The sequence below is a fragment of the Salmo trutta genome, chromosome 17 (assembly GCF_901001165.1).
Source record: "Salmo trutta chromosome 17, fSalTru1.1, whole genome shotgun sequence".
Lineage (NCBI taxonomy): Eukaryota > Metazoa > Chordata > Actinopteri > Salmoniformes > Salmonidae > Salmo > Salmo trutta.
Window position 1 is genome coordinate 43143385 of NC_042973.1, and position 27257 is coordinate 43170641.

A 27257-nucleotide genomic window follows, 5' to 3' on the forward strand; every position below is an offset into this window, starting at 1 on the left:
CTTTGGTAGCAGAGCAGATTTATGATTGAACTTGACCTAGACCTACAGTAACACTATACTTTTTCACGAGTTCACTAAACAGATATCTCTTCCATCCATACGCTCAATATTCTTACTGACCCAGTTGGGTTCCTTTGCGAGAATATGACAGTATTTTGATTCCCATGCATACATACCCAGGGCCATGTATAAAAGGATATGGCATGGTATTTTGGGTGGATTTAGAGTAGTAGGACAACAGTGCCCACACCATTGGCTGTTTGGAATCTGAGTTCAAGGCAGCAAACACATATTCAAATATTAATGCAGGATGTACACATAACACAACCTTGACTGCACAACCTTGGCTGCCCCCTGGGAGGTGGTAGGGCACTAAACTTTACTGTAGTAATAATTATTATTTTTTGGCAGGTGCTTTTATTTATGCTATTTCACACATGTACAAGTGTGTATTGTAAATGTTTTTTGTTGTTGTTGCATATCCCAACTCCCCCTGCAGCTGAGACAACCTCAGAGAGTGGGATCACAGTCAGGGTCTGCCATTATCAATGGTGACCCTGGAGCAATTATTGTAAGTGACTTGCCCAAGGGCACATAGACAGATTTTTCCCCTTGTTGGGTAGAGGATTCGAACTAGCAACCTTTTGGTTACTGACCCAACACTCTAACCGCTAGGTTATCTGCCGCCTACTGTCAGCAGATACAATCTAACAAAACAGCTCCTCCATTTGAAATGGGCACTCCGCAGACATATACTATACGAACAAGTCACATACTACATGAAGGAGGGGCACTTTTCGAGATGGATGTGTAGGCTACATAAGCAAAGGAGCATTCCAAGCAGGCAATACGTCTGTGTGCAATGATTTGTCTTATATAGGCCTACTGTCGTATTACAAACAGTCCAGTATCTGATAACTGAAGTAACTTTTTCTCTGGGTTTAGGCTACTATATGATACTCTAATTTTCCCTATACCCATCATGAGGTTGCTACAACCTAGCCTATGAATGAAATTTTACAACGTAGGTGCACATAATATATTAGTGATACCAAAAGCTTACCTTGATTTGGAAGAGTTCCAGTGTTGTGTTGGAAAGTCATAGCCAGCTAGCTAAAATAGCATCCCTCTGTTACTTTGAGAAGGGTGTTTCAGTGGGCTAAACTAGCTAGCTACATTTGCTAGCTAAGTAAGTGAAATTGAAAAAAAATTACGCACTCTCCATTTCTCTCTTGCTTTTCCTCCAGTTTGGAAGAAATTAATTTGTTCAAAACTGTTAAACTATTGTCTTTCTCTCTCTTTGAGTCAACTACTCGCCTCATGTTATACATTGCAGTGCTAGCTAGCTGTAGTTTATGCTTTCAGTACTAGATTCATTCTCTGATCCTTTGATTGAGAGGACAACATGTCAGTTCATGCTGCAAGAACTCTGATAGGCTGGAGGACATCTTATAGATGTTGTCATAATTACTGTGTAAATCTATGAAAGGGGGTGAGAACCATGAGCCTCCTAGGTTTTGTAGTGAAGTCAATGTAACCAGAGGAGGACGGAAGCTAGCTGTCCTCCGGCTACACCATGGTGCTACCCTAAAGAGTGCTGTTGAGGCTACCGTAGACCTTTGCAAAATAGTGTGTTTTAATCAATTATAAAAAAGGATAACTTTTTAAATGTTTTACAATTAAACATTTTATAAATTCACTGAGGAGGATGGTCCTCCCCTTCCACCGCTGGGGAGCCTCCACTGGTCTAGGTGGGTCAGTTGGTCTGAGCAACAACAAAAAAATGTTGCCCAGAGCAACAACAAAGCTATCCCATTCACTAGTTGCAGTGCACATCTCACTGGATACTGGAAAGGTCCTTGAAAGGGATCACAGTATTCCAAATACACTACATGACCGAAAGTATGTGGACACCTGCTCGTTGAACATCTCATTCCAAAATCATGGGGCCTAGAAAACCATGAAAAACAGCCCCAGACCATTATTACTCTTCCACCTAACTTTACAGTTGGCACTATGCATTGGGGAAGGTAGTGTTCTCCTGGCATCCGCCAAACCCAGATTTGTCCGTCGGACTGCCAGATGGTGAAGCGGGATTAATCTCTCCAGAGAACACGTTTTCACTGCTGCAGAGTCCAATGGCGGCGAGCTTTACATCACTCCAGCCGACACTTGGCATTGCACATGGCAATCTTAGGCTTGTGTGTGGCTGCTCGGCCATGGAAACCCATTTCATAAGCTCCAGGCAAACAGTTATTGTGCTTCCAGAGGCAGTTTGAAACTCCGTAGTGAGTGTTGCAACCGAGGACACATGATTTTTATGCGCTACGCACTACAGCACTCAAAGGTCCCGTTCTGTGAGCTCGTGTGGCCTACCACTTTGCGGCTGAGCCGTTGTTGCTCCTAGATGTTTCCACTTCACAATAACAGTACTTACAGTTGACCGGGGCAGCTTTAGCAGGGCGAACTGACTTGTTGGAAAGGTGGCATCCTATGACTGCGCCATGTTGAAAGTCACTGAGTTCTTCAGTTTATTTTTTTAATTTCACCTTTATTTAACCAGGTAGGCTAGCTGAGAACAAGTTCTCATTTACAACTGCGACCTGGCCAAGATAAAGCAAAGCAGTTCAACAAATACAACAACACAGAGTTACACATGGAATAAACAAACATACAGTACAGTCAATAATACAGTAGAAAAAAAGTCTATATACAGTGTGTGCAAATGAGGTAAGTTAAGGAAGGTAAGGCAATAAATAAGCCATAGTGGCGAGGTAATTACGATATAGCAATTAAACACTGGAGTGATAGATGTGCAGAAGATGAATGTACAAGTAGAGTTACTGGGGTACAAAGGAGCAAAATAAATAAATACAGTATGGGGAATTGGCTTTGGGGGTGACCTGTGAAATATACCTGCTGGAGCGCGTGCTGCGGGTGGGTGCTGCTATGGTGACCAGTGAACTGAGATAAGGCGGGGCTTTACCTAGCAAAGACTTGTAGATGATCTGGAGCTAGTGGGTTTGGCGACAAGTATGAAGCGAGGGCCAGCCAACGAGACTGTACAGGTCGTAGTGGTGGGTAGTAAATGGGGCTTTGGTGACAAAACGGATGGCACTGTGATAGACTGCATCCAATTTGTTGAGTAGAGTGTTGGAGGCTATTTTGTAAATGACATCGCCGAAGTCGAGGATCGGTAGGATAGTCAGTTTTACGAGGGTATGTTTGGCAGCATGAGTGAAGGATGCTTTGTTTCAAAATAGGAAGCCGATTCTAGATTTAATTTTGGATTGGAGATGCTTAATGTGGGTTTGGAAGGAGAGTTTACAGTCTAACCAGACACCTAGGTATTTGTAGTTGTCCACATATTCTAAGTCAGAACCATCCAGTGAAGTGATGCTGGACAGGCGGGCATGTGCGGGCAGCGATCGGTTGAAGAGCATGCATTTAGTTTTACTTGCATTTAAGAGCAGTTGGAGGCCACGGAAGGAGAGTTGTATGGCATTGGAGCTCGTCTGGAGGTTAGTTAACACAGTGTCCAAAGAAGGGCAAGAAGTATACAGAATGGTGTCATCTGCGTAGAGGTGGATCAGAAAATCACCAGCAGCAAGAGCGACATCAGTCATTTGAGAAACCAAGGCTGTTGAGTCTGCCGATAAGAATGTGGTGATTGACAGAGTCGAAAGCCTTGGCCAGGTTGATGAATACGGCTGCACAGTATTGTCTCTTATCGATGGCAGTTATGATATCGTTTAGGATCATGAGTGTGGCTGAGGTGCACGCATGACCAGCTCAGAAACCAGATTGCATAGTGGAGAAGGTACGGTGGGATTCGAAATGGTCGGTGATCTGTTTGTTAACTTGGCTTTCGAAGACCTTAGAAAGGCAGGGTAGGATAGATATAGGTCTGTAGCAGTTTGGGTCTAGAGTGTCTCCCACTTTGAAGAGGGGGATGACTGTGGCAGCTTTCCAATCTATGGGGATCTTAGATGATACGAAAGAGAGGTTGAACAGGCTAGTAATAGGGGTTGCAAAAATTTCGGCAGATCATTTTAGAAAAAGAGTGTCCAGATTGTCTAGCCCAGCTGATTTGTAGGGGTTCAGATTTTGCAGCTCTTTCAGAACATCAGCTATCTGGATTTGGGTGAAGGAGAAATGGGGGAGGTTTGGGCGAGTTGCTGTGGAGGGGTGCAGGGCAGTTGACCTGGGTAGGGGTAGCCAGGTGGAAAGCATGGCCAGCCGTAGAAATATGTTTATTGAAATTCTCAGTTATCGTGGATTTATCGGTAGTGACAGTGTTCCCTAGCCACAGTGCAGTGGGCAGCTGGGAGGAGGTGCTCTTATTCTCCATGGACTTTACAGTGTCCCAGAACTTTTTTGAGTTTGTGCTACAGGATGCAAATTTCTGTTTGAAAAAGCTAGCCTTAGCTTTCCTAACTGCCTGTGTATATTGGTTCCTAACTTCCCTGAAAAGTTGCATATCACGGGGGCTATTTGATGCTAGTGCAGTATGCCACAGGATGTCTTTGTGCTGGTCAAGGGCAGTCAGGTCTGGAGTGAACCAAGGGCTATATCTGTTCCTGGTTCTAAATGTTTTGAATGGGGCATGCTTATTTAAGATGGTGAGGAAGGCACTTCTACTTCTACAGTAAGGCTATTCTACTGTCAATGTTTGTCTATGGAGATTGCATGGCTGTGCGCTCGATTTTATACACTTGTCAGCAACGGATGTGGCTGAAATAGCCAAATCCAATCATTTGAAGGGGTGTCCACATACAATATATATACAAAAGTATGTATTTTCTGAGACTCATATGACACCAGTTACAGTAAAGCATGTAAAGAAAATATTGAATTGACAATTGCAAACAACAACTGTCTTGGAGTTCAATAGTTTATAAGTATAATTGTTTTAAGATTTACAGTAGCTATAGTCAAAATAAAGCCTTTTTGCTCATGAAAAGGAGAGCATCAACCCCACCAAGAAGAGCTGAATAAGAGCGAGAAACTTTTGCTATTCAGATCAAATAAAATGTTGCACTTTAACTGAGGTACAGTTGGCTGGTTAGGATATCAATGTGACAATGATGTTGCAAATAATTAATGACACATGATTACAAGTCTAATATACTTTGTAAACAGTGGATGAATGAGTTGCTGGTTTTCTGTCCTTGATCATGTTTGATCCTATTTATGGTGAAGCTATAGAGATTATCTCAACACCATGACTCATAAAATAAAGTGTAGACTGAAATAGCCATGGATCATGTTTACTGTCTCAGATAATCACAACAACCTATAGGCAAATTAGCCTACTAAATGGGACAAAATGTTTAGGCCTACTTCATAATACATATCATAATAGTCTGTATTTGTGAAATAAGTGGGTAAGTGGAATACAAAAGTGAATCTCCATACAATTTAAACAACAACAATTATTATTTCAGACTTCAGACATAAAAATACATAACTTTCTGATGTTCAAGCAAAATATAAAATAAAAGTCAAGTAGACAAAAATAAATGCTGGAAAAAAAATCATTATTGTCAAAATCTGTAGCCTAAAGAGAGAAATAAATAATGGATTCATGGATATACCCAAAATGGATGATTGACCTCACCTTATTATTAATTTCGGGAAACATGCTGCTTTGGCACCTGGGTCCTTAGTAAATCCCAATCTCAATGTAGCCTACACGTGAAAGTAACTACTGTGAAATCCAGGTAAATGCAAGGTGCCAGCACATCTTCGAAAGTCCAGACGTCACTTTCAGGTTCTCTGACACTTGGAGAAAAAAACGTCAGCAACGAAAGTCCAACCGAGGAGCGACTGTCACTTGAATCAACACGAATTGATCGGGTCCTGAATCTCAAACCGCGATAGACATCATTTTGACCGTAGGGTCAGTATTGCTGTCGTCAACAGAAGATTAGAGAAAGAGGTAAGCTGTTAGTCTATTCACCTTCACGCGTAAGTCTCTGGAGAGGCCACCTGTTCACGTTTCTGCATCTGACAGCTGGGTCTTCCCGATATAGATTTGTTTTTGGCCACCTATCCTCCCCTACATTCCACCGACACTCCTGAAATCCAATAGTGCTCGGTGAGTGTGCGCCATTGAGCACATTACTATACAGTAGCCAATATACTGTAGCCTACTGCTGAGGCACTGTGGCTAAAACGCACACTGTATCCCTGTGGGTAGCCTATAACTGAGTCGCAGTACTGAGCTCCTCACGTTGCAGGAAATGGTCGTGTGATGTGTTGAGACATGCTGCTGTCCCTAAAAATAACCTATTTACCATCCACAGAACCTTTGCTGCACAATCTATATGTTGGACTATGCCTATATGACAAATAAAGACTCTGTATTGAGGCATAAGACCTCTCAGGGGGTAGTTACAATTTTTTTGTAAATATGTTAAACATTAATTCCCCCCTGTGAAGTTTTGTCCCCTTTCGACCTCATGTGTTAAACGTTGAAATTGTAGGTTTGCACTGGCAGACACAAACAATGGTAAAGGCGTGCTGGATTTTACCTCTCTCTCTCTCTGTCACACGCACGCACGCACACACACAAAATAAAGACTGATGCAACACGTAAAGGTAGCCTATATAATATAATACCTGCCTTCTCGTAATGCACAGCTTGATTTATAATAGGTTATACAACTTTTATAATAGGTTATACAAATCATCAATATGAGTAGTCCTATGCTGCAATAGAGGATTATTATGTACCAGCACATAAAGACTAGTTGGTCCCGTGTGGCTCAGTTGGTAGAGCATGGTGTTTGCAATGCCAAGGTTGTGGGTTTGATTCCCACGGGGGACCAGTACGGGGAAAAAAATGTATGAAATGTATGCAGTCGCTCTGGATAAGAGAGTCTGCTAAATGACAAAAATGTAAATGTAAAATGTGAACAGTAAAATCACCTCAACTCATGCTGACCCGAGAAACGGCGTGTTTCAATGGCGTAGTGGGAGACAACAGGCGTCCTTCACACCCGAACATCAATGATGTAAGTGTAAGATGATTTTCCATTGTAACATGGGACGAAGACCGAATGACTAATCACAGACAGGGTGAGGCGGATGAAAACAAAAACCATCCCCTTACAAAATGAGGAAGCCTGGAGTAAAGCTGCAGATGATTCAGTTGAATATGATTATGCAACAAGGGCTTTCCAGTAATCAGACAGGACTATAGGAGGATGATATATCCATGACGGAGAGTGCTCCTTCAGTCTACTACCCCTGTACCCTTAGTCAAACCTATTGGAACTGGGCAGCTCTCAAGTCCTTTCTGAAGGAAAACTTCCAGAACCGGCATACGCAGGCTTCATTTACAGTGGAGAACATTTGATTGAGCCAAGGATGATAAATTCTGGTCCCATAAAATAAGGTTTAAGTGAAGACTGGTGGACTTAAAATAATGCAGATTGATCAAGGGATGTTGTCGTCGGTGGTTGCTTTTTCACTATCCTTTTCAAAACATACAGTGCCTTCGGAAAGTATTCCGACCCCTTGAATTTTCCACATTTTGTTACGTTACAGCCTTATTCTAAAATGGATGACATTTTTTCCCCCTTATCAATCTACACACAATACCCCATAATGACAAGGCAAAAACAGGTTAAGACATTTTTTATTCTTCTAAATAAAACACGGAAATATCACATTTACATAAGTATTCAGACCCTTTACTCAGTACTTTGTTGAAGCAGCGATTACAGCCTAGAGTCTTCTTGGGTATGACACTATAAGCTTGGCACACCTGTATTTGGGGAGTTTTTCCCATTCTTCACTGCAGATCCTCTCAAGCTTTGTTAGGTTGGATGGGGAGGATTGCTGCACAGATATTTTCAGGTCTCTCCAGAGATGTTCGATCGGGTTCAAGTCTAGAATCTGGCTGGGCCACTCAAGGGCATTCAGAGACTTGTCCCGAAGCCACTCCTGTGTTGTCTTGGCTGTTTGCTTAGGATTTTTGTCCTGTCGGAAGGTGAACTTTTGCCCCAGTCTGAGGTTCTGAGCGCTCTGGAGCAGGTTGTACTTTGCTCTGTTCATCTTTCCCTCGATCCCAGTCCCTGCCGCTGAAAAACATCCCCACAGCGGGATGCTGCCACCACCATGCTTCACCGTAGAGATGGAGCCATGTTTCCTCCAGCTGCAGAATTCCTTTGGTACTGTCGTGGAAATTTTACACAGGGACACTCAAAGTTAATCTTAAATGAATCCTTGTTTATTATCAGCGCGCTGGAGAGGTTCCAACCAACTCAATGCACTAAGTACACATGTCGATCAGGAGCTCTACCTGGGGCAGTCCTGTTAGTTCTCTTATATACAGACAATCATTAAAGTCATAAACGTTTGCTTCATTCATGTGACCGACCAATACTTGGTCATGCATGTGACAGACCAATACCTCACAAGGCTTATTCTCTTTAAGCTGGGACCTTGAAACTGAGATATCCCTTTCTCAAAACAAGGTTTGGGCGTACTGCCAAATTGCAGGTACTGATAGTGAGGATTCGTTCAGTCAGTCAATTGCTTGAACACAGAAAAATGTCAATCACAGTACCCTTCCCCAAATCCTGTCTTGGAGCTCTATGGACAATTCCTTCCACCTCATGGCTACATTTTTGCTCTGACATGCAATGTCAACTGTCAACTGTAGGTCCTTATATAGACAGGTGTGTGCCTTTCCAAATCATGTCCAATCAATCAATTGAATGTATTACAGGTGGACTCCAATCAAGTTGTAGAAACAGCTCAAGGGTGATCAATGGAAACAGGATGGACCTGAGCTCAATTTCGAGTCTCATAGCAAAAGGTCTGAATTCTTATGTAAATAAGGTATCTGTTTTTTATTTTTAATACATTTTCAAATATGTCTAAAAACCTGTTTTCATTTTGTCATTATGGGGTATTGTGTGTAGATTGATGAGGGAAAAACAATTCATAAATGTTTTAATAAGGCTGTAACGTAACAAAATGTGGAAAAAGGGAAGGGGTCTGAATACTTTCCAAATGCACTGTATATGTACAGTGGGGGAAAAAAGTATTTGATGTTCTGCTGATTTTGTATGTTTGCCCACTGACAAAGAAATGATCAGTCTATAATTTTAATGGTAGGTTTATTTGAACAGTGAGAGACAGAATAACAACAAAAATATTGAGAAAAACGCATGTCAAAAATGGTATAAATTGATTTGCATTTTAATGAGGGAAATAAGTATTTGACCCCCTCTCAATCAGAAAGATTTCTGGCTTCCAGGTGTCTTTTATACAGGTAACAAGCTGAGATTAGGAGCACACTCTTAAAGGGAGTGCTCCTAACCGTAGCTTGTTACCTGTATAAAAGACACCTGTCCACAGAAGCAATCAATCTATCAGATTCCAAACTCTCCACCATGGCCAAGACCAAAGAGCTCTCCAAGGATGTCAGGGACAAGATTGTAGACCTACACAAGGCTGGAATGGGCTACAAGACCATCGCCAAGCAGCTTGGTGACAAGGTGACAACATTTGGTACTATTATTCGCAAATGGAAGAAACACAAAAGAACTGTCAATATCCCTCGGCCTGGGGCTCCATGCAAGATCTCCCCTCGTGGAGTTGCAATGATCATGAGAACGGTGAGGAATCAGCCCAGAACTACATGGGAGGATCTTGTCAATGATCTCAAGGCAGCTGGGACCATAGTCACCAAGAAAACAATTGGTAACACACTACGCCGTGAAGGACTGGAAAACTGCAGCGACTGCAAGGTCCCCCTGCTCAAGAATACATATACATGCCCGTCTATAGTTTGCCAATGAACATCTGAATGATTCAGAGGACAACTGGTGAAAGTGTTGTGGTCAGATGAGACCAAAATGGAGCTCTTTGGCATCAACTCAACTCGCTGTGTTTGGAGGAGGAGGAATGCTGCCTATGACCCCAAGAACACCATCTCCACCGTCAAACATGGAGGTGGAAACATGTTTTTCTGCTAAGGGGACAGGACAACTTCACCGCATCATTTGACGGGGCCATGTACTGTCAAATCTTTGGGTGAGAACCTCCTTCCCTCAGCCAGGGCATTGAAAATGGGTCGTGGATGGGTATTCCAGCATGACAATGACCTAAAACACACGGCCAAGGCAACAAATGAGTGGCTCAAGAAGAAGCACATTAAGGTCCTGGAGTGGCCTAGCCAGACTCCAGACCTTAATCCCATAGAAAATCTGTGGAGGGAGCTGAAGGTTCGAGTTGCCAAACGTCAGCCTCGAAACCTTAATGACTTGGAGAAGATCTGCAAAGAGGAGTGGGACAAAATCCCTCCTGAGATGGTGCAAACCTGGTGGCCAACTACAAGAAACGTCTGACCTCTGTGATTGCCAACAAGGGTTTTGCCACCAAGTACTAAGTCATGTTTTGCAGAGGGGTCAAATATGTATTTCCCTCATTAAAATGCAAATTATTTTGTAACATTTTGGACATGCGTTTTTCTGGATTTTTTAGTTGTTATTCTGTCTCTCACTGTTCATATAAACCTACCATTAAAATTATAGACTAATCATTTCTTTGTAAGTGGGCAAACATACAAAATCAGCAGGGGATCAAATACTTTCCCCCCCCACTGTACATCTATTCATATCCCAATGTATGCTGTCTCCATTCCTAAGGCAGTAAGACTGACGTGCCTCTGAGTATGCTGGCATGGTGCCAGAAATCTTGTCCTCCAGAGAAATTACCACTGTTCTGTCAAAATATGCCTCCTACACATCTAAAACTAAACTTGTATCTCCTATCAGTATAAAAATAGCACAGGAGTCTGATCAATAGGACTGAAAAGTACAAAATCTCACATATTGGTTATGATGAGACAGTTTTATATTGGTTATAACTAGCTTACACATCAGACAATAATCCTTTGACCAGGATCCTTGCACAGCTCCCTGTGTCAGCCAAATAATAAAACAATACTTGAATCACAGCACAAAAAATCCACACTGGCAGATAATGATGAGATAAGCTAGAGCGATGCTGCAGTGTCTTCTCCTATTTCAGCACTGTGGTCGTTATCTCCTGTAATCAAACACCGCTGTTCAAGCACTTCTGACCACCAATACGTTTCCCCCCCTCCCTTGTCCACCTCATCATCTCAGCCCCTTCCTAAAATCTCTTCCTTTGCACAGTTCAAAATCCCTATCTACATTGCCTGACAATAAGTAGAAATATGGAGTCGATAAAATAACTCAAATTAACTACAGTTAATTTGCAATGGTTTGAGCTGAAGCGTTACAATTGTCTAGTAATCAAACTAAAAGTGCCATGTATTGCTCAACAATGTAAATACAAACGTGTTTAAAAATGAAAGATGGGGGAGGTAAATACACTGAACAACAGATGACTCTGTTAATGTCTCAGTCTGTAACAGAAAGGATGTTAATGTTGTTAATTATCAAACACCAAGTAAATAAGCCACTTTTAGATCTGCCAGAGTCCATAGGGGAGACAGACACAGTCATTATGCAGTGTGTCTACTACCACCCAGGTGACTAAGTCTGGTTTAGCGAAGCATAGCTAGCTGAAGCAGATCAAGTCACTGTGCAAAGTCATCGTCACCGCAAATTTGCCAAATGTATAACATAACGTATCATTCAGCACAGTTAAATTAACTTTCGTTGCTAAGCAAATGATCACTAGTGACTCGACTGAAAATAGCACCATATCAAAACAGATTGAGTTATAAAGATGAAGGGATTGAGGAAAAGAGAGCCTCAGTTTACCATCTAAAGTTTACCCACCAATGTAACTCCCTCTGTGCCATGAATTACCTCATGTACCTCAGGCTGGACCCTCCTGTTCCCGCAGCCCTGGCTGCCCCAGCAGCCCTGGAGGAAGTTAAAGCCACAGCAGGCAGGCGAGGTCCCGTCTCCCCCCATAATGAAGCTCCTCCATGCTGCCACACCTCAGCCCCACCACACCCAACTGGAGGGGGTTCTTTTAGAGATTAGGGCCAGATCACCCCAGAGCAGAGGGAGGATGCTGTTCCTTAAGACTCGTTTTACAAAACCTTTTTCCTTGTCTTCGCAACGCTGGTAATGTCGATTTTTTTCTAGCACTCCTTAATAAGGCTTCCTCTGGTAATTCACATTGTGGAACAGGTGGAACAGAAGCTGGACTGAGCAGAGTGGTTCCCTGTATCATCTGTATCAGCCCACGCAGAGCCTGGGATTCTCTCTGGTCCAGGAGACAGATGGGCAGGCAGGCAGGCAGGCAGGCAGGCAGGCAGGCAGGCAGGCTCGCAGACAGGGAAAGGAGGCTGCTGCTGCTGCTGTGCTTGGTGAGGAAGGAGGAGGCTTATGTGTGGAGGGGGTTCGATGAGGGACCCATCCTGAACCGGAGTTGCCACAGCAGGGGCCTGGCGCTGGCTTCCTGTGAGAGGGGCCTCTTGGGGAAGAGGAATACAGGTGACAGATCCATCTCCCTCGCAGGTGGGCTCTTCATGGGGCTGTGGAGCCAGACAGGGGCACAGGCAGAGCACTAATAGGGTTCCCAGGTGGCCCGGCTGACGCCTCTCCCCGCTGCGGTCTCCTGGAGACAGAGCCACTAGAGCTGTCATATTTCACCCTCCACCACCTACTCTGCTGCAAGCCCCACGGGATGCCGCCGCCTTGCTGACAAACAGCGCAGTGATGAAATCTTATCCTGGTGCCTGCCACGCTGCCAGCCTCCACTGCAGCAGCTGGAGGCTCCATAGTCCACACCAGGACAGATCCCAGAGGATGACTGGCGGTGCTTTTTAAAGGCACTAGGCCTAAAGGCAATAGGCCTAAACTAACCTTAATGTTACAGAAGGATGACTGGCGGTGCTTTTTAAAGGCACTAGGCCTAAACTAACCTTAATGTTACAGAAGGATGACTGGCGGTGCTTTTTAAAGGCACTAGGCCTAAACTAACCTTAATGTTACAGAAGGATGACTGGCGGTGCTTTTTAAAGGCACTAGGCCTAAAGGCACTAGGCCTAAACTAACCTTAATGTTACAGAAGGATGACTGGCGGTGCTTTTTAAAGGCACTAGGCCTAAACTAACCTTAATGTTACAGAAGGATGACTGGCGGTGCTTTTTAAAGGCACTAGGCCTAAAGGCACTAGGCCTAAACTAACCTTAATGTTACAGAAGGATGACTGGCGGTGCTTTTTAAAGGCACTAGGCCTAAAGGCACTAGGCCTAAACTAACCTTAATGTTACAGAAGATGGTCGATAGGCCTACAGGTAAGAAACTCTGTGAACTTGTGACATCACACTCAGAATATCTGAGTTATATTTTACCACATCACTTCTAAGGCTATAGTCCAGGCCTCACTTTAGTTTGCAGTTGTTTCAGCATAATGTCGTGTCAGTGGGTTTCTCAGCTGACATTCATGACAGCTTGCCTCGCAAAGGAGCCCACCTTAGAAGACTTATCTTGATCCATTTTGTCTCTGCGTACTCAGTACATACTGTACTTGCAATGAGTAATGTGTCTTTCATGGTGGAAACGTACGTGTGTGACTATGTCAATCAAACTACAGCTATTGTTGCATGAAACAGCTGCTATTCCCTACTAACGCCATCAGGCATTCTGGAGCCGTGCAGAAGTGTCATCCGAGGCTGCCATTGTCTTTGTTTCCTCCTCACGCAGCCTCACACAGCTTTACCAAACAGGAACACCTGAACAGACTGCTGGATTCGCAGGGCCCCCAGATAGCTGGGGTTTATAGACGGGAGCTCACAGTCAGGATGTTAGCCAAGCAGGGAGGAGACTCATGGGAGGGGAGGGAGTGAACAGCTTTGAAAGTATTCTATTTATATGGTGAACAGCAGGCAGGCAGGGCCTAGCTGGCCAAACCTCAGACTCAGAGCCAGAAACCCTGACCTGCAGCCTGTCGTGGCTCCCTAATAGGAGTCAGGTGCCAGGCGATTGAGGCGAAGTGAGCGAGCCACCGCCAGGTAACAAACCGCAGTCAGTCTCCTGACGCTTGGCAGAGGAGGAGTCTGGGTAATGACCTGGCGACAACACGGCTCGGGGGGAGAGATGTGGGTCACGTTTACAGGTGATGATAAGGTTGCCCCTTTACAGAATTGTTTATGGCGCCAGTGTGAGTATTAGTAACCAGATACACACCACTATGAATTTGTATGAGGCACATCAGAAATGAGGTCGAGGAACTCAATGAAATCAACATGTAAAACACTTTGAGACCTACTGAAAAGTGTACATGTAAATGTTATCCATTATTTTTATCATCAAGTATTTATCAATACAAGGTTGTATACTATGCCTATCTAATAACAACTTATGTAGAGTCCTCCTGACACCTTTAGTAGAGTACCCAGCTGGCACGATGTTATCAAGATGAGTAGCTGACAGCATGTTACAAAGTCATTTCAATCACCAGAACCTCTCTACTTATTTATGTCCATAAAACCAATGTGGCCCTGTGGTCACAGTGTCCCATGTCAGAGAAGCTGTGGACATAGAGCTGCAGAATAATCAGGCTCAGGCCAAATCCCATTAACCATGTGAAGGGCCTTTCACAGTCTTGGCAGGGAAAGCCAAAGCTGGCCTCCAAGCAAAAACACAAGTTTCACCCGGACAGACCAAATTGGAGGGTAGGTAGGCTAATGTACTAAAGGATAAGCATTAAATGATAAATATACTGTATGTGACCTAACAGAGACATAAGCAGCTTTGGGCTTTTGATTACACATAAATATATATATATTTTTTAGTAAATACAATTGAAGTAATCTCAAAAACAAAGCCATCAAAATATGAACTTTAAGAGAATATTATAATCAATACTATTACTCTCTCTGGCTGTTTAGGCCTATAATATCTTATTGCAGGTGTTTAAGTGCTCCAGAATGGCGGTGGGCAGAGTGGACCAGCGGCCTAGTCACTCACTGTAGCGTCAATAATGTGTGGTATCAGGGCCAGCCATCTGGACTGACAGAACTCACATAAATGATATCCCCACAGTACTGACACTTTCCCGCTAATACTGGATTCATATTCTATTTATATTTCATACAATAAATACATGGAGTCTGGAAAACCTCTAATCACACTAACGAGGCCTGGTGTTGTTGTCATTTCTGGTTTAACCCCAGACAGAAAGATCAGAACCTCGGAGTGGATAGATGCCAACTATAGACAACATGGCACACATTCTACTATATAGGGAGCACCTTCTCTGGCCTGGTTTAGGGAATGAGTGTACTTTAGAATTACAGAATTGTCTTGTTTTATTTCCTTCGTCCCCTGGCAGAATCCCTCGAAACCAAATCCCCAACCTACCACGAGCCACCACCTTACCCTACATGATCACACTGAGCAGTGTGTCAAACTATCTATGGTCTGACCCTGAACAGGAGAGAGTCATTCTCATCATCGCACTGTAAATATAATGGGTAACTCCTAATGCAGCATCCACGTCATTTACAGTCATCATCATGACTATACTCTGCATCCTGCCAACTTGCTGTTGATGACCCTGGGCAATGCAAACAATCCACAGTATCAAGAATATAGCAGACAGATAGGGTACCGAAATCATTTCCATACCCTCGCCCTCAGCAGAGAAGTTTCAGCAGTGCAATGAGAACCAATCAATATCAGCAACATTGTGCTGGCCAAATCTGATTTAGTCAGATTTAGTCCATTAATTCAGCTTGTCTTTGCCATGCCCCTGCTAAACTGCACTCTAAAAATATACCTGAATACAATTCCCCGTGCGGGTAAAATGACCTCCAGCTGAGCGCAATTAAGGAAATGCAGGTAAGGATGTTAATGTGATGGGATTATGGTAGGTGGACGGGTGTGGTCACGATAGGAGGCCTACAGTAAGTACTAGACTGTGCAATAGGAAAAGGAGTGCAATAGGCTACACTGTAAGCCTAATGAGAGAGAATGTATTTTGTTAGTTCTGTATTGCATTAAAGAAACCCTGCAATCTCAACACTGCTTGTTTTGTCCACCAAAACATGCGCACACACACACAGTCATTTTACAAGGCAAAGATCAAGTGTACTGTAGGTACAGTACTGTATGTTCTTTCAATTTCTTATCCTTCAAATAAGCAAAATGGATCAATAGTGCCATGATGTGCAGAGTAAAAATATACATCGGGAATGGATTTTTTTCTAACAAAACCTATTTAATGAGCTCAGGGGCACTATTTCCTGCCGATCAGCTACTGTAAAGTATTATCCTAAACTGGAGCAGATTGCAATGCTGTTGCCTTCTCGATGCCAAATGTCACACTGCTCGAAGCAGCGTGAGCAGTACATACCGCAGTAGGTCAGTAGCTCCCTGGAGGTCTTACCTCATCATCATCCCCGTCCTCACCCAGGGTCTGCTCTTCCTCCTGGGCATGTGAGCCAGCCCATGGCCCCATGTCCAGCTCCGGTTGCCCCAGAGAGAGTGAGAGGTGGCAGGGGAAAGCAGGTAAGATGGACCCCTGGAGTACTGGCTCCCTGTCTCCAGGTAAATGGCTCAGACTGAGGTCTACGGCTGGGGTGAGGGGTGGCAGGGCGGAGTGAGGTGGGGAGGTTGAAGACACTAGCAGCATTGCTGGATAGTTCTAAATAAAACCTACTGTATCATGTGAGCCTTGCCACTGGTGGTGACCTGGCTGCCCCAGACAGAGCACCTAGCTGAGCCAGGAAACTGAGGATGGAGCAGTGAGTGATGATGGCCTAGTGTCCCTCTATATGGCCCTTGACCAAGTCCTCTGATGGATGCCCTGAAGGGCTTTGGTGCCACAGATATTAAGGGACCAAGATAGTTCATTATTGTACATTGAAATTGTGTGTGTCCGATGTGCAAAATGACAATAAGGAATCTGTTGACAATTGCCCTGTTTATCAAAAGTGCTGTAAAAACTTGTCAATAATCAACTGACTGGCTTTCTTGATGTCTATAGTATTCTCTCGGGTATGCAATCTGGTTTTCGCTCAGGTTATGGATGTGTGACTGCAACCTTAAAAGGTCCTAAATGATGTCACCATTGCCCTTGATTCTAAGCAATGTTGTGCTGCTATTTTTATTGACTTGGCCAAAGTTTTTGATACGGTAGACCATTCCATTCTTGTGGCCCGGCTAAGGAGTAGTGGTGTCTCTGAGGGGTCTTTGGCCTGGTTTGCTAACTACCTCTGAGGGTTTAGAACTTGAGGTAGTCACCTCATACAAGTACTTGGGAGTATGGCTACACGGTACACTGTGTACCTCTCTCAAAGAGTGCAGTGTATAAAGTCAGAACATCGGCTGTCTCAGCCACTGCCTGGCACCAAGGGTGTACCCCAATGCTCGATCCTAGGCCGCACGCTCTTCTCAATTTACATCAACAACATAGCTCAAGCAGTAGGAAGCTCTCTCATCCATTTATATGCAGATGACAACAAGCTTTCTCTGCCATTAACCTTGTTCTTAACACCTCCAAAACAAAGGTCATATGGTTTGGTAAGAAGAATGCCCCTCTCTCCACAGGTGTGGTTACTACCTCTGATGGTTTAGAGCTTGAGGTAGTCACCTCATACAGTACTTGGGAGTATGGCTAGACGGTACACTGTCCTTCTCTCAGCACATATCAAAGCTGCAGGCTAAGGTTAAATCTAGACTTGGTTTCCTCTATCGTAATCGCTCCTCTTTCACCCCAGCTGCCAAACTAACCCTGATTCGGATGACCATCCTACCCATGCTAGATTACTGAGACGTAATTTATAGATCGGCAGGTAAGGGTGCTGTCGAGCGTCTAGGTGTTCTTTACCATTCGGCCATCAGATTTGCCACCACTGCTCCTTATAGGACACATCGCTGCACTCTATACTCTTCTGTAATCTGGTCATCTCTGTATACCATGGTGCTTGCCTACGGAGCTGTGAGGGGAACGGCACCTCCATACCTTCAGGCTCTGATCAGGCCCTACACCCAAACAAGGGCACTGCGTTCATCCACCTCTGGCCTGCTGGCCCCCCTACCTCTGAGGAAGCACGGTTCCCGCTCAGCCCAGTCCAAACTGTTCGCTGCTCTGGCACCCCAATGGTGGAACAAGCTCCCTCACGACGCCAGGACAGCGGAGTCAATCACCACCTTCCGGAGACACCTGAAACCCCACCTCTTTAAGGAATAGCTGGGATAGGATAAAGTCATCCTTCTAACCCCCCCCCCTTAAAAGATTTAGATGCACTATTGTAAAGTGGTTGTTCCACTGGATATCATAAGGTGAATGCACCAATTTGTAAGTCGCTCTGGATAAGAGCGTCTGCTAAATTACTTAAATGTAAATGTAAATGTATACCCGTTGCAAGACCCACTGGTTGATGCTTATTTATAAAACCCTCTTAGGCCTAACTCCCTCCTATCTGAGATATCTACTGCAGCCCTCATCCTCCACATACAACACCAGTTCTGCCAGTCACATTCTGTTAAAGGTCCCCAAAGCACACACACCCCTGGGTCGCTCCTCTTTTCAGTTTGCTGCAGCTAACGACTGGAATGACTGCAGAAAACACTCAAACTGGACAGTTTTATCTCCATCTCTTCATTCAAAGACTCAATTATGGACACTCTTACTGACAGTTGTGGCTGCTTTGCGTGATGTATTGTTGTCTCTACCTTCTTGCCCTTTGTGCTTTGTCTGTGCCCAACGATGTTTGTACCCTGTTTTGTGCTGCGATCCATGTTGTACTGCTGCCATGTTGTGTTGCTACCATGTTGTTGTCATGTTGTGTTGCTACCATATTGTTGTCATGTTGTGTTGCTAGCATGCTGTGTTGTCATGTGTTGCTGCCATGCTATGTTGTCGTCTTAGGTCTCTCTTTATGTAGTGTTGTGGTGTCTCTCTTGCCGTGATGTGTGTTTTGTCCTATATTTTTTTATTTTTTTTATTTTTTTAATCCCAGCCTCCGCCCCCGCAGGAGGCCTTTTGCCTTTTGGTAGGCCGTCATTGTAAATAAGAATTTGTTCTTAACTGACTTGCCTAGTTAAATAAAAGTTTAAAAAAAAAATTGGATGAGTTACTGCTCCAAGTGTATAGTAAATGACTAGTGGTCATCATAGCCTCCTCTGCCAGCCTGTATCATTCTTGGCCGCTCTCCATGGTCCAGGAGAGGTGACAATTAGAGGAGCACTGTGTCACCCAGGTAAGACGAGCGCCATGATGTCACCGACAGCCCGTCTTTCACATGTAAGAACTCACACAACCCTGTCACCTTCCACAACAAACGTCGTAAGGTGATCCCCTTAACCCCTTTTGTCACAGACTGGACACAAAAGGTGTATTCCAAAACCAGTGAGACACGAACGAAAAGCTCCCTTCAAATTAGAACAATTACAGAACAATTACCGCAAATGGGGGAATTAACCCGATGACATCATGTGTCAATGTACTATGGGAATGTACACTTGTTTTCTCAAGGCCCTAAAGCCGCCAAATACAAGGGCTGTTCCAAAGCGTGTAATCAAATCACATCGATAGCCGGGTCTTTGACAGAGATACCTTCACAGAGCTCCCGGGCTCCCGAGTGGCGCAGCGTTCTAAGGCACTGCATCTCAGTGCTTGACACCCTGGTTTGATTCCAGGCTGTATCACAACTGACAACTGGCCGTGATTGGGAGTCCCATAGGGTGGCGCACAATTGTCCCAGGTTTGGCCGGTGTAGGCTGTCATTGTGAATAAGAATTTGTTCTTAACTGACTTGCCTAGTTAAATAAAGGTTTAATTAAAAAAATTAAAAACAAAGACCCCATGACTATCTTTATGAGATGGGGTAAGGCGCCATTCAAACATCACGCCAGGGTAAGCCTACACAAAACAAAGCCCTTATTTTAAGTGTTTCTAAAATCCCCTATTGGAAAAATGGTGGAAAAAACTATTGGAACCATTTCCTTGTTTGACTGCTAGGTTTTATGGTTATGACTCATGCTGTGGTACTCTATACTGACACACTATGGCCTCAAAGGCCTTTTCTGACTAACACACTGCTATTTTAACATTGCCCTTGGAATCATTATTTTATTTTCTGTCTCATTATGTTTGCCGGAGTGCTTTTTTGTTGTTGCTATAAAGTGTCTGATAATGTTCTTGATATCAACTCAGATATCTCAGATCTCACTTCATTCTTCAGAAATCACTAAAATAGAGGGAGGTGAAATACAACATTCTTAATATCGTTCTGAGCAGGCAGGTCTTCACACATTACACAATGATGGTCCGGTCCCCATCGAGGAGCTGGGTTGTGTTTTGGCACTACCATCCAACCATGCATACTCTACCATGACTCAGTGTTGAGGAACAACAGAGTTTAATGCGACAAAGCCAGTCACTAATTAACAACCCTCCTGGGTTGCTGTTTACCCAGCATTCACTGCAAATCATATGAATGTTCATTAGACTTGGGCAGCCACCCAGCTGTCCTCTTTCAGCGATGCCACAGTGACCATGCCATGGAAACAGCGTCCAGGACAACAGCCCTGTGGAACAATGGGACAGATAACAGTCGCCCCTTGCAGAGGGGACACCTCTTGGCTCACTGGCTTCATTGTGGTGGCAGCGGAGCTCCACACGTTTGTGGCCTCGACCATGTGACAAGCTGTGACAAAAAGCCTGACAGCCTTTGTGCTCGCTGGGCACTGTGACCCAGCATACAAGCCTCAGCGACCCTTTAACTGACACATTTCACCTCCATCTTAACACTGACTAAGCCACAAATGAAGTGGAAAGAAAATAGTCAGGACATTTTTTAGCAAGAGAGTGGGTTGAATGAGAAAAAAGTGGTTTGGATGAGTGGTGGGTGGGTATACATACGTGTGTGATTCTGACCTGTGTGGGGATAGGGAATGTATAGGTTTCTCACTTATGGATATCAAGTAATTCATGAGTGTAACTCCTTTTAGCCTCAAGTTAGGCCAACACCCAGAACGGCTGACTATATCTCCACCCTCTGGGCTCCTGCCATGCGAGTAAAGTGACAGTGTGAACCCCCTGCTTTCTGACCCAGAAACAGCCCTGTAATCCACTGGAGGTGAGGTCTCTCTAAATGACCTGCTTTAATTCAGAGCATCCAGTGTCAGCCGAGGACAAAGCTGCGATGAGAAACCATATCAGGGACAGGCGGTAGTGCAGTGCATACGGAGGCCCGTCCCCAGGGGGGTGGAGGGCTGAGTTGGGCTAACTAGGAGTAGGAGCTGAGCGTTAGTGCTGGAACACACAACATGGCCCAGGCCACACAATCCACTGGAGCCAGTCTTATGAATGTGCACCCGGTCCCCCTCACTAAATGTTTTACCACTGCAAAACAGAACAGGGTAGAAAGGTACCCACTAAAAAAAACTAAGTATGAAGCAGTTGGGGTGTTGAAAGTGTCTTTTCATGTAATAGCACTTCTCTGTGTATCGAATAATTCAGTGGAAAGTATGTCTTTGCAGCAAAATACCATTGACATTTCAAATCCTGCAGTGAGGCACTTCATGCCCCTGTGTCTTGTGATGCCGCAGCGGGTTTCCAAGGCTGCCGACAGAGACCAGCAACAACAACATCACCAGTCGATAAAAGAGCCTGAAAGTCAACCAGCCTCTGCTAAAAAGCTCAAAAGATACAACTGTTTTCTTTGCAACAGTTCTTTTTGAACATTTCTCATTATGTACAAGAGGTTCTTATTAAAAAAAAACTGTGTCTCTCTCAGTATGAAGTTAAACGTTCTTCAGACAAACGCTGACAGTGTCAATGCCAACTAATAAAACATCCTAGCCTGAGGCTGTAATGTTAAGTTCAAAGCACTACCCTGGTAAAAAGGTCAGGGAACGGTATCACTGCCACCGTGCTACAATTAGATTTACATGACTAAAATGAATATTCATGATTGACAATGTTAAAGGACTTGACTGTAGTAGCATATTGAAGTTTCCATATTTCTGTTGTGCCTTTGGACTGGGTGATTTATATTTGTTTGTGGGTGCTCATGTCATTTCCGAGAACATATGCAATGTTTTTCCACATTATCACAATCTGACTACATGTAATTTCTGGGCTGATTGAAACGACCAACAAGGAATTCTTAACCACTTCTAACCATTTTTCTTCATCTAAAAAGAGCCCCTTCATACTTCATAAGCTACCTTGTCTTAAGCCATTTTTCTCCTTCGTTCTTCAATTCCTTGTTTTTAGCCTCGTTTCACACTGACATCCTGTTGAGGTAGTTATTAATAGACCCAGTCCCAGGTAGCATGGAAGACACTTTCTGTTCTGTCTCACTTCAAAGAGAATGAGTCATTCCTGCCTGCACGTGACTGTCAATTCCCATTGCAGTGGTGGCCTGTACAAAAACTTAATCAGCAGAGAGTGGAACCAGAGTGGAACTTGGCCTGGTGTTGAGATGCGATGTATGGCCCGCATGAATCTCCCTGAGGCCCAGGTGAATGGGTCAGTAGGGGAGTCAGGTCAGGGTCCTACCTGCGCTGCTGGGGCTCTCCACACTAAGAAAGCCAAGAGAGCCCTCTATTGGAACACTGTAGAACGCTATGCTGCACCAATAATGTGGCCCAGAGTTGAATGATCCCAATGTTCCTTACTTTATAACAAGTCTCAGTTTAGTCGTACAGGTGTATGGATGCACGCAGGGTACACCTCACATTTTCCTTTAGATCAATGTGATTTTTTTTTTGTAAGAGTTCTATGACCATGTAATTAACCGGGTTTGTGACACGGGTCAGGTTTACTCTGCTTTCTGTCGACAGTAAACAGGTTGTAGAGAGGGCAGAGGTGAGAATCAGCTGGTGGGCAGTAGGCATTTCTAATAGTACATGCTCAATGAGTGTGGAGTTCACAACGGTCGAGCACCTTGTCTTCCAGCCCAAGGGGCCAAGACTCCGCAGGCACAAGGGAAGAATGTGTTCATGAATAAATCAGCCCGCTGAGCCCACACAATGAGCCTAAACACTTGTTTAATGGCTACTAAATGAGCGTGGGCCAAATTGACTGCTGCACACACCACTGCGCCTCCCTCCCTCTCCTAACCTCCTGATCTAAAGAGCTGCTCATGGAAAGGGGGTGAATAAGAACAGATAAGCCCTATTAGCTCCTTCTCATTTCTCTATCAAAATCAAGCCACGTTTTTTTTTTTACAGTGGCTCAGTCTAAGTAAACGTAGCTAATGGAAGCTTTGGAAATAACACCATTGCTTTAGGGTCCTTTGAGCAGACATAAGGACCTACTGTGTTGAAAAGAGTAATGGCAGACTCACAGGCCAAATATCTGGAAAACTCCCCTGTGCATTTCTGACAGTGTTTATGTCCTACCTTTTTTATCAGTGGTAGGGAGACATTATTCCTCTCCTTTATCAGATTTTCCAGCTTCTTCGTCATTGCATTCCTGTAAAAAACTAATTAGATTAGAGTTTATTAGTCACAGATGTAATAGCAGAGTAACGTGAAAATCTTAAACTCCGAGCTCCAACAGTGCAGGTTAAAGAGAAGTGGATGAAACAATAATACAAATAATAATATATACATATTTACAATGGTAACAATGATAAATGTCCATTGGGGGTGAGGGCAGAAATACATAATGTCCTGTGATATAACATATTTATGTTAGGTGTTTTAACAGCCTCGTTTACCTCAGAGAAACTAAAGGTTTTCCAATTCGTTTTATTTTAATTTTAGAAAGGTTTCCCTTTTCTTGGTTTGTGTAGGCTGAGGTATATAATAGCCTAATCTCTACAGCTCCTACGAGCAGGGAGCCTGGATCTGTTGTAAACCAATGGCAAACTACTGACCCCCACTGGTAAAGACCTGCTTCAAAATAAAAACATTACCCACCTTTCTCCATTCCTTTCTAAATGGGCTCATTCTTGTCCACAACTTCTATTACACGTATTGTTTTGGCTATAATCATATTTTTCCAACACCTGCCACCACTGCTACAATACAGTAGGCCAAGGCTAGACTATTTGGATATTATTGCAATTTCACATCGCTGTTACAAATGTGTCATGTAAAAATCTGACATGTAATTATAGTCAATCACATAACATGTAAAAACATTTTGTCCCCATCTGCTACAACTAGCCTACTAACCTCTTCTCCGTGGATCTATTAGTCGCACTCATGGTTTATCATAGTCTATCTACTCTTATGGTAAAAATCTAACATATTACTGTGCTGTGACGGTCATGGTTGACCTCCCGAGTACTTCCTAAACAATGATGATAACGTGAGGACGGGTCCCGCTGCGTCAATGGAGCTGAACTGTGGAGAGGGGGCGTGCCTCCCTCGCTTCAACCGTTGCGTTCTATGGCGCTCTCTCCGTAACCAGGGGGATGTCTCATTACTCCAAACACGACGGATCTGATGGCGTCACAGTGACATTAGTTCCCTAGCGTCTATTTGTTCTAATTCCGGTCGATGTCATGAATCATTTTGGTGTTACAGTTCAAGTCGGAAGTTTACATACACTTAGGTTGGAGTCATTAAAACTCGTTTTTCAACCACTCCACACATTTCTTGTTAACAAACTATAGTTTTGGCAAGTTGGTTATGACATCTACTTTGTGCATGACACAAGTACATTTCCAACAATTGTTTACAGACAATTATTTCACTTATAATTCACTGTATCACAATTCCAGTGGGTCAGAAGTTTACATAGACTGAATTGACTGTGCCTTTAATCAGCTTGGAAATTTCCAGAAAATGATATCATGGCTTTAGAAGCTTCTGACTGGCTAATTGACATCATTTGAGTCAATTGGAGGTGTACCTGTGGATGTATTTCAAGGCCTACCTTCAAACTCAGTGCCTCTTTGCTTGACATCATGGGAAAATCAAAAGAAATCAGCCAAGACCTCAGAAAAAAGTCTGGTTCATCCTTGGGGGCAATTTCCAAACACCTGAAGGTACCACGTTCATCTGTACAAACAATAGTACACAAGTATAAACACCATGGGACCACGCAGCCGTCATACCGCTCAGGAAGGAGATGCGTTCTGTCTCCTAGAGATGAACGTAGTTTGGTGCAAAAAGTGCAAATCAATCCCAGAACAACAGCAAAGGACCTTGTGAAGATGCTGGAGGAAACAGGTACAAAAGTATCTATATCCACAGTACAACGAGTCCTATCAAATCAAATCAAATCAAATTTATTTATATAGCCCTTCGTACATCAGCTGAAATCTCAAAGTGCTGTACAGAAACCCAGCCTAAAACCCCAAACAGCAAGCAATGCATGTGAAAGAAGCACGGTGGCTGGGAAAAACTCCCTAGGAAAAACTCCTGAGAAAGGCCAAAAACCTAGGAAGAAACCTAGAGAGGAACCAGGCTATGAGGGGTGGCCAGTCCTCTTCTGGCTGTGCCGGGTGGATATTATAACAGAACATGGTCAAGATGTTAAAATGTTCGTAAATGACCAGCATGGTCAAATAATAATAATCATAGTAATTGTCGAGGGTGCAACAAGCACGTCCGGTGAACAGGTCAGGGTTCCGTAGCCGCAGGCAGAACAGTTGAAACTGGAGCAGCAGCATGGCCAGGTGGACTGGGGACAGCAAGGAGTCATCATGCCAGGTAGTCCTAGGGCTCAGGTCCTCCGAGAGAAAGAAAGAAAGAAAGAGAGAATTAGAGAGAGCATATTTACATTCACACAGGACACTGGATAAGACAAGAGAATACTCCAGATGTAACAGACTGACCCTAGCCCCCCGACACATAAACTACTGCAGCATAAATACTGGAGGCTGAGACAGGAGGGATCAGAAGACACTGTGGCCCCATCCGATGATACCCCCGGACAGGGCCAAACAGGCAGGATATAACCCCACCCACTTTGCCAAAGCACAGCCCCCACACCACTAGAGGGATATCTACAACCACCAACTTACCGTCCGAAGACAAGGCCGAGTATAGCCCACAAAGATGTCCGCCACGGCACAACCCAAGGGGGGGGCGCCAACCCAGACAGGAAGGCCACGTCAGTGGCTCAACCTACTCAAGTGACGCACCCCTCCCATGGACGGCATGGAAGAACACCAGTAAGTCAGTGACTCAGCCCCTGTAAAAGGGTTAGAGGCAGAGAATCCCAGTGGGAAGAGGGGAACCGACAAGGCAGAGACAGCAAGGGCGGTTCGTTGCTCCAGCCTTTCCGTTCACCTTCACATATCAACATAACCTGAAATGCCGCTCAACCAGGAAGAATCCACTGCTCCAAAACCGCCATAAAAAAGCCAGACTACGGTTTGCAACTGCACATGGGGACAAAGATTGTACTTTTTGGAGAAATGTATTCTAGTCTAACGAAACAAAAATAGAACTGTTTGGTCATAATGACCATCGTTATGTTTGGAGGAAAAAGGGGGAAGCCTGCAAGCCGAAGAACACCATCCCAACCGTGACCCACGGGGGTGGCAACATCATGTTGTGGGGGTGCTTTGCTGCAGGAGGGACTGGTGCACTTCACAAAATAGATGGCCTCATGAGGAAGGAAAATTATGTGGATATATTGAAGCAACATCTCAAGACATCAGTCAGGAAGTTAAAGCTTGGACGCAAATGGGTCTTCCAAATGGGCAATGACCCCAAGCATACTTCCAAAGTTGTGGCAAAATGGCTTAAGGACAACAAAGTCAAGGTATTGGAGTGGCCATCACAAAGCCCTGACCTCAATCCCATAGAAAATATATGCGCAGAACTGAAAAAGCGTGTGCGAGCAAGGAGGCCTACAAACCTGACTCAGTTACACCAGCTCTGTCAGGAGGAACGGGCCAAAATTCACCCAACTTATTGTGGGACGCTTGTGGAAGGCTACCCAAAACGTTTGACCCAAGTTAAACTATTTAAAGGCAATGCTACCAAATACTAATTGAGTGTATGTAAACTTCTGACCCACTGGGAATGTGATTAAAGAAATAAAAGATGAAATAAATAATTCTCTCTACTATTATTCTGACATTTCACATTCTTAAAATAAAGTGGTGATCCTAACTGACCTAAGACAAGGACTTTTTACTACAATTGTGAAAAACTGAGTTTAAATGTATTTGGCTAAGGTGTATGTAAACTTCCGACTTCAACTGTATTGGGTTTGGACCAGGTAGTGTCCTTCCCCGAGGCCCCAAGGTCATAAACGTATTATAAAGAATGACCCATGTCACTCTGCATGTACAGTAACTGTAGCCTACAAGATCATATCTACAATGGTAGGCTATGCCTGCTGTGACTTTTTTCTTCATA

General features: G+C 44.0%; 1 protein-coding gene across 4 annotated transcripts in view; it reads right to left on the reverse strand.

The window, feature by feature from the left end:
* LOC115152232 (dual specificity tyrosine-phosphorylation-regulated kinase 4) overlaps positions 1–24232 on the reverse strand; it is a 34715-nt gene extending 10483 nt beyond the window's left edge. For 2 of the 4 annotated variants that reach the window (XM_029696873.1, XM_029696872.1), the window contains exons 1-2: positions 24111–24232; positions 23331–23403 (exon numbers count right to left, since the gene is read on the reverse strand). In XM_029696873.1, coding sequence (XP_029552733.1) covers positions 23331–23403; positions 24111–24142 — 105 coding nt within the window. In that variant the 5' untranslated portion in view covers positions 24143–24232. Of the gene's footprint in view, positions 1–5620; positions 6206–23330; positions 23404–24110 lie in introns of those variants that run through there. The other 2 variants (XM_029696875.1, XM_029696874.1) reach the window with 1 other exon arrangement.
* Between the last annotated feature and the right edge of the window lie 3025 nt (positions 24233–27257).